At 38.4% G+C, this 7,953-nt stretch overlaps 1 protein-coding gene across 1 annotated transcript; it reads right to left on the reverse strand.

The window, feature by feature from the left end:
- Window positions 1-732: 732 nt before the first annotated feature.
- Window positions 733-6,186, reverse strand: dph3 (diphthamide biosynthesis 3). Its single transcript, XM_036569484.1, has 3 exons — window positions 6,023-6,186; window positions 5,508-5,582; window positions 733-1,571 (listed from the first exon to the last, which is right to left on the reverse strand). Exons 1-3 carry the CDS (start codon window positions 6,128-6,130, stop codon window positions 1,503-1,505), a joined length of 252 nt encoding a protein of 83 aa, XP_036425377.1. The 5' UTR covers window positions 6,131-6,186; the 3' UTR covers window positions 733-1,502.
- Window positions 6,187-7,953: the final 1,767 nt, after the last annotated feature.

Below are 7,953 nucleotides of genomic sequence, written 5' to 3' on the forward strand. Positions count from 1 at the left end.
TTACAGTTCCACACCAGTTATACACACTAACTGCATTTCAGCTGCAGTTCAGCCAGTATAAACACCAAATGTCAGCTCAGCAGCTCAGAAACTGAGCCCAAGTCTTAATGAACTTGCCAGGTGTTTAGTTCAAGCAAATAGGTAGGTTTTGAAGACTGAGCTCCTGGGGATGTTTAAATTTAATATTTCAAGTATTCATGTAATACAGGGTTTCCCAAAAAAACTGACATCATTTCGTAGTCTAATAACAGCCAATTCTCCCTCAAATGATTTTTTATAAAAAAAAAATGAAATGAAATTTTAACAAAATGTGTAAAAACTAATCAAGTTTAATTTTAATAATTTAAGAATGTTTTAATGTTTTTTTTTCAGGTTGAAGAACGGCGTTCACTAGAAATGAAAAGGCATTTTGTGTGTTAGAATATGCTCGAACACAGTCAGACAAGAGAGTGCAGCGGCATTTTCCAGAAAATTCAATAAAAATGCACCAACTGGAAAGCAGATTTGGACACGGCACAAAAAAACTCAAAGAGGAAGGCTGTCTGTGCAGGACAAAGGGATCTGGACGACCACCAGTATCGGAGGATAGTACATTTGTGAAGCTGTGAAATCGGTGATAAAATCTACATCCCTCTGAATTTCTTGTTTGAATTTTGATAAATAAATCTTGTATTGTTCAACATGAAGCCTATTTAATGTCGTTTGCCTACAACATGCAGTTACTCAGATATTCACATCTCAAATGATGTCAATTTTTTTGGGACACCCTGTATTTTAAGGTTTACTACACATGCCTGTATTTTACAGTGTTCGGGTTAGAGCACAACATTAATTAAAAATAAAATAAACATTTTTTTCTCTGACCCACAGATTGCTGAGATTTTTTAATACGGCCCCTTTAGTGGTTGAGTTTGACACCCCTTACCTACATTGTACTTACAAGCCACATAATAAGGCCGTTATCTGTGTTATCAGCTGTGAAATCGTCCTACTGGAAGCGATGCTGTCAGTATGTTAGTTTTGTCAGTTCTAACCTTCTAATATGGCAGAGAATTCCCTGTAACAGCATGTAGTTCGTTACTCCCCAAACCCGTTTGATATCTGTATGCTAATGGAGAGACCTACCAGTATACGAGCTGATTTTTTTGATGATTCAGCAGCACCCCCTGCTGTTCAAGTGCCATAATTACAACTAAAATGCTTCAAATTCCCTAGAATTTATTTTAAAATACAACAAATATAAAATATATTCAGAGTCTATCTACACATGCTATTAAATATAAATAACTTTATAATATTAACTACATTGACTGTCCAAGTGCAAAATACTGCTGTTGCAAATGTCTTGAGTGCATGAGAACAGAGGAGTTTCCCCCACTCGGTAGTTCTACAAATCCAGTTAGTGGAGTTATTTAGTAGTAGTGGAGCTGAAGACATCATGTCCAAATGTTCCTCGTACAGTCTTTGGGCCAAAATGTAGCTGATGATGATAGCCGTCATCTTTAGGCCACCTCCAGTTTAGCTTCAGACGCAGCCGGTGCTTCAATGACTTCCCCACACATGAACTGCTCCTGTAAATATAGAGAACAGTAACATTACAGAAACAACCAAGGCTGTGACGTATGTGAATGTCACGAAAGTAGTATTTGATGGCTAATATCAAGTAACCCCCCCCCCGACCAAGGAGTTCTATTTCATTTCATTTTAATTAGATTTTCAGTGGACATTATAGTTTTGAAACCGTGTGTTTTTTGAAAAGTGTCATTTTTATTTTTACTACAGTTAACAAGAAGGTTTTTTCCCTGCTGGTTTTTATTTTATTAATCATTTTCATTTTAGCAATAGTTTTGGTTAACTATAATACAGCGTGTCCCAAAAAAACTGACATCATTTCATAGTCTAATAACAGCCAATTCTCCCTCAAATGATCTCAAATTTTAACACAATGTGTAAAAACTAATCAAGTTTAATTTTTCATGTTTTTCAGGTTGAAGAACGGCGTTCACTAGAAATGAAAAGGCATTTTGTGTGTTAGAATATGCTCAAACACAGTCAAACGAGAGTGTGCAGCCTGCATTTTCGAGAAAATTCATTAAAATGCACGAACTGGAAAGCAGATTTGGACAAAAAACTCAAAGAGTAAGGCTGTCTGTGCAGGACAAAGGGGTCTGGACGACCACCAGCATCGGAAGATATTACATTAATGAAGCTGTGAAATTGGTTATAAAATCTACATCCCTCTGAATTTCTTGTTTGAATTTTGATAAATAAATCTTGTATTGTTCAACATGAAGCCTATTTAATGTCGTTTGCCTACAACATGCAGTTACTCAGATATTCACATCTCAAATGATGTCAATTTTTTTGGGACACCCTGTAATTTCCATAAGTTTACACTAATGCGCCACATTTCCAAAATTGATCAAAAATGTGCAAGCATTTTTAAGACTGCCGCTTAGTGTAGACGTTACCATGACAACCAGCATCACGTGAGTCCAGTCAGAGTGAGACGAGCAGCAGTGAGCAGTGCTTGTGTTTTTAATTGCTTTAAAATGATGTCAGACTCAGGAAAACGTCCTTCACATGTCCTTATTAAAGAAGGCCGAGAGGAAGACGTCGTGTTCTGAGACACATAAGCTGGACGTCCGTCCCACCGCCGTCTTTTAAAGATCAGAGCATAAACTTCGTCTCCTCTGCAGACCAGTTTCTGCTCCGCCATGTTGAACGGTATAAACTTTCACTATGACGTAACGAACATGATCAGAACGGACTTAAACTTTCCGATAGGGAATGTAATCAGATACAGGCGTTTACACGGATATTATTCTTCTATTTAACGGATTATTTACAGGATTACCCACCTCGTTCAATCAGATAGAAACTGTATTCCAAACGGCCTCAATCGGACTAGTCTAGTCCGATTGAACTATCAGTTGGATTATAAACGGATTATTAGTCTGCATGTAAACGTGGCTATTGACAATTTGTGTCCTTGTATCATTGCAACTGGCTCGATGGAGGTGTTGATGAAGGCATGTGTAATGCAGGAAAGTCTTGAGTAGCATAGGATTGTTTAATTATCAGCCACTGTTAGCACAAACTATGCTCATAAAAAATGTTTTCAGTATGTCCTGCACCACAGCTCTTCATTTTCTTCGTCAATAGGGTTACAATGAATAATGATTAGAAACGATACAAGGACTAAGCTGCACCTCATCTGCCAGCTTCTTATTCAAACTTCCATTCCACCCTAAATGGCGCTGCAGTTTTGTTCTGGCACCTGTGCATCAGTAAGGTAACCACTGCGTCATTTAAGATGGACCGGAAAAGCCCAATAAGAAGATATGAAGCCGACTTCAGTTGTGGAGAGGAACAACATAATATCCACCTGCATTCAGCTGGTTCCTTTTTCAAATAATAAAAAAAATAATTTGAAAATGGTTCCTTTTCAAGGAATTCGGACTACAGAATTTGATTTTCCCAGTACATCACTGAGTTTGCCTTCACCCCTCATCAGGTGAAATACGGTAAATTATCATCAGATCACTTTAATCCACAGCTACGCAAAAAATTGGGTAATTTAAGTGATGGTTTATCACTTTATCAACAGCTCATGGCTGTCTTGTTTACAATAAAGTGGCGTCGAGGAGTCTAAGGCTGTGTTCAGACTGCAGGCAAATCAGATCCAATGAGACGACTGTCTGCTCTGTTATTTGCAAGTGATTTGTGTGTCCAGAAATAACCAACCGCTCTGCATGAGGGTTCTGTGGTAACAACGCAGGCGTCAGTAGCTACGCTGGAGACATGGATTCAAATAGAGATGCAGGAGAGATGGAGGTGCATCATCTCACCATCTAAACTCTTCTGCTCTTCTTAAACCCCAGCACTTCCGTCACTCTGGATTTGACATCACTGTTGCTTGTCTCGTTGCAAGTGATGAAAAAGATGCCTTGAAATCCGAAATTTGTGCGTCCAGAACGTTCAGAATAAGCGATCAATCAGATTAGAACCACATTTCTAACCACCTTCAAATGAGGTTTGGATCTGATTTGCAAAAATCAGATTTCATGGGTTTTTCTGCTGTCCAGACTCAAAAATCAAAATGGATATGTTAAAAATCAGATTTGGGCTGTCAGTCTGAACAAAGCCTTAGTACGTCATTACGGAAATGAAGGAAACGTATTGAACACGTCTGGTGCAGCAAACAATCTAATACGCAGTTTGTTGTTGCACAGAGGCTCACAAGATGAAAATACAGACTAGTGCTGGGTGATATGACCTCAGATCAATATCGCGATTAATTGAATATTTTACCTCGATTACGATTAATAAACATATTTTTGTTTTGGGTTTTTTTTGTTTGTTTTTTTGCCCTCATAGCTCACTGAAAAGGTCTGTACTGTAAATCTGCTCTGCATATCTTAATGTAAATCGTCTCAACAGCCAGATTTCACGCAGCTTTTACATCAATCCAACTCGACATTCGTCATAATTTCACTGCTGAGACCGAATAAACATTTGGGGCTGATATTTCTGTACAAAAATTAGAAGAGACTCATCCAAAACCCTCCGTGTTTGAAGAGATTTAGAAAGAAATGTCCGAAAGCGGCCGCAGGAGAACGAGGCTGCAGCGTCAAAGAACAGATAAAAGCCTGAAAGCAAAGTTTAAAGAATCCGACGACACGAACCAAAGATTCGGGCCAGTGTAGGAGCTGATCTGTTCAGACTGATGCTGCGTACAGATCACATTGAACCTTTCCAACTCCTTGAGACCACCGGTGGACCCAAAACGCACTTTGTCATATTCTTCATAACTTTCAGATTTCATAAGCTACATTCTAAAGGTGGGGGTCGTATGAGAGCTGTAACTGTCTTCTTTCCAGTCAAATAGATGGGTGATGTCATTTTAAACCCTTATAATAAAAGAAGCTGAACTCACAATTTTTTTTTCTACTGAAAGTCGACCCATTTTTCACAAATCTGAGCTATAAACTATAAACAGATGGCGTCTCTTCAGTGATCTGCTCTGTAAAAATTATTTTTATAAAAAAAAATATAAAGAGCGAAAGATTTTTGGCTTTCAGCAGTAAATTGTAAGCATATAGCAATATGTGTGATCATAAAACACATGTTCTGTTAATTTGAGTGGAGCTTTTACAAAAAATAAATAAATAAAATAAAAATTTACAATTATTTCATGCAGTTACTGAATAATTTGCCTTATGATTTGGTCATGTAAATTCAGATGGACAAACCAAAATATACCCTGGTCAACAAGAGGTTAAAAGATATTGTGAACAGCCAAACAACTGGAATGAGAACCTGCAGCCACACCGGCCCTTTGTGAATAAGATTTGACACCCCATTAGTAAGGTCTCTCCCACCTCGGCTGCAGCCTTGAACATGAGACAGTGTCTTTCTTCACAGACTGCATCTGAGGAGGTTTATAAGCACCCTGGACAAAGTCTTGATGCCATTAGTCTGATAATGATGCTAGACGGACTTGCCTTGTCATAAATTACTTTCACTATAAGTGAGCAGCTCGGACAGGTGGCCACCTCCTCACCATTCTCCAGATCCTCCTGAAACAAACAAACAAACAAACAAACAAACAAACATTGGGCAGCTGGACAGAAGTGGAGTCTTCAGACACGTGAAACATACAGGTTAACTAAAACAACAGGGAAAAGTTTCCTGCCAGAAGGTCAAATGACAGCGTCTTAGTTATATAAATAACTTACTAACTTTTTATTAACATGATAAAAGTATATAACTTAGTTATAACTAGCTTAGGTTAGCTAACCACCAGAGCAAAGCTTAACGTTACGCCACTAAATGTCAAATTTTGTCATTTTAAACACCTAATATGTTTAAAAAGTGTATTTAGCTTTCACTTTAGTGACTGAAAGACGTTTTGGTGAATATTAATATATAAACAGTGAATTAGCTTCTCGGTTAGCTAAGCTAGGTTAGGTTAGCAGCGGCCAAAATCGCCGAATGCTTTGTTTTTATAAACTCTTACCTTCGCGATGGCGAATCTGTCTCCGCACGGACACGGAAAGTAGTACGTTTCCGTTTCTTCGTCGTATTCAAAGTCCTCGATTTCAACCTCGTCGTGGAAAACCGACATTTTAAACTCTTCTACCGGCTGATTTCACGTGCGGGTTACGACTGACCGTCGCGGGGATTTGACGCAGTGTTGTCTTTCACCCACCCAGGAAAATGGACGAGTTTTCGCCACCAGATGCCGCTGTTTCCACCGATTTCCACACAGAAATGCAGGAACACAGACTACGACGGCGTTTTAGGGCCACTGTTAATACAAATAAAAGAGTGGACTTCGAGAATAAAGTCGTAATATATCGAGAAAAAAAGTCGTAATATTTCGAGAAAAAAAGTCGTAATATTTCGAGAAAAAAAGTCGTACGGTATGATATTTTAAGAATAGAGCCTGTATAGTAGTACTGTATAAGTGCACTTTCGTTCATCAGGGTGCAAACAATGTTAATAAAAACCCCAAAGGTACACACCTAAAAATGATGGTTCTTCAAGGGTTCTTTAATAAGGAAAATGGTTCTATAAAGAACCATGAACACTCAAAGAACCTTTGCATGATTACAGGATTATTTGCATTGATAAATGGGTTCTTCAGATTAATGGAAAATGTGCTGTGGATGGTTCTATATAGAACCTCAATGAAAAATGTTCTATACAGCACCAAAAAGGGTTCTTATATTATTACGAAATCAAGCTTGTTACAATAGAAGAACTATTTTTGTTTCCTCTATATAGAACCATTTTCTTTGCTGAAGAATCATTGAAGAACCATCTTTTTTGTGTGTAGGGCCAGAAAAACCCAGTTTGTTGGGTTATTAACTTGCTATCCTTTTTGAAAAGGGTTCCACGTAGTACCAAAAAGGATTCTTCTGTTGTTACAAGCTTAACATCTAAACAGTAACTGAACCTATATAGTGCTATGTAGAACCCATTTCAAAATATAGAACTGTCTACAGCATATTCTCCATCAATCTGAAGAACGCTTTCATGATGAAGAGAACCCCTGAAACATGCAAATGGTTCTTTGAGTGTTTATGGTTCTATATAGGACCATTTTCTTTACTAAAGAACCTAGTAGAACCATCTTTTTTAAGAGTGTACAATAACAATCTTACGTTCACATTACCAGGTTGAAGAGGCACAAATCTGATTTTTTGCCTTAATGTGACTCAGATCTGATGTTTTTAGGGCTGTGTGGACACAAATCTGATCTTTTCATATCTGACCTCAGCCACTTTCATATGTGGTGCTAGATCGGATACGTATCCGATTCGTAGCCGTGTGACCTTAATGTGACGCTCAGATCGGAATTCATGTGCTTTTTTCCCACTGTGCTGCGCCATCATTCAGTGTTACCATGGCAGCAGCGCCGAACAGAAGTTAAAGCCTGTAAACGGTGGAAAAGCAGCTCATCTCACCTTTTTCTCCTTCGTCTCGCTCTAATAATGAAGCTGAGAGCTGATCAGAGTTAATGATCTTCTCAGCGAAGCTCGTTCTGCTCGTTAGTTTGTGCTGATGATGCTCGTGATTCATTCACGTGACATTACTGAGTAGGACGTGCTCATGAGGGTCATTTCAGGACGAGGCTTGGAATGTGAACAGGGCCTTAAGGCTCAAATGTGTATCTAAAATGATGTGCCATTGAGGGCACCACCCCAGTGACCTTGTAGTATCTTTTTTCTGATCGGTGTATCTGTTGTGTTGTGTCATCGTATCATAAACATAGAAATAAAATATTTCGCTGCTGTCGGAAACAAAACTTCGCATCTCCATTTTTGTCATTTTTCAGATTTTCGCATGATTTGAAAATACCTGTTGTCCTTTACATTGTATGTAAATTTCATGATGAATGAACCAAAAGAAACAGCCTAGAATGACTTGGAAAAAATCTGGTTC

This window comes from Colossoma macropomum, unplaced genomic scaffold (genome assembly GCF_904425465.1).
Source record: "Colossoma macropomum unplaced genomic scaffold, Colossoma_macropomum, whole genome shotgun sequence".
Lineage (NCBI taxonomy): Eukaryota > Metazoa > Chordata > Actinopteri > Characiformes > Serrasalmidae > Colossoma > Colossoma macropomum.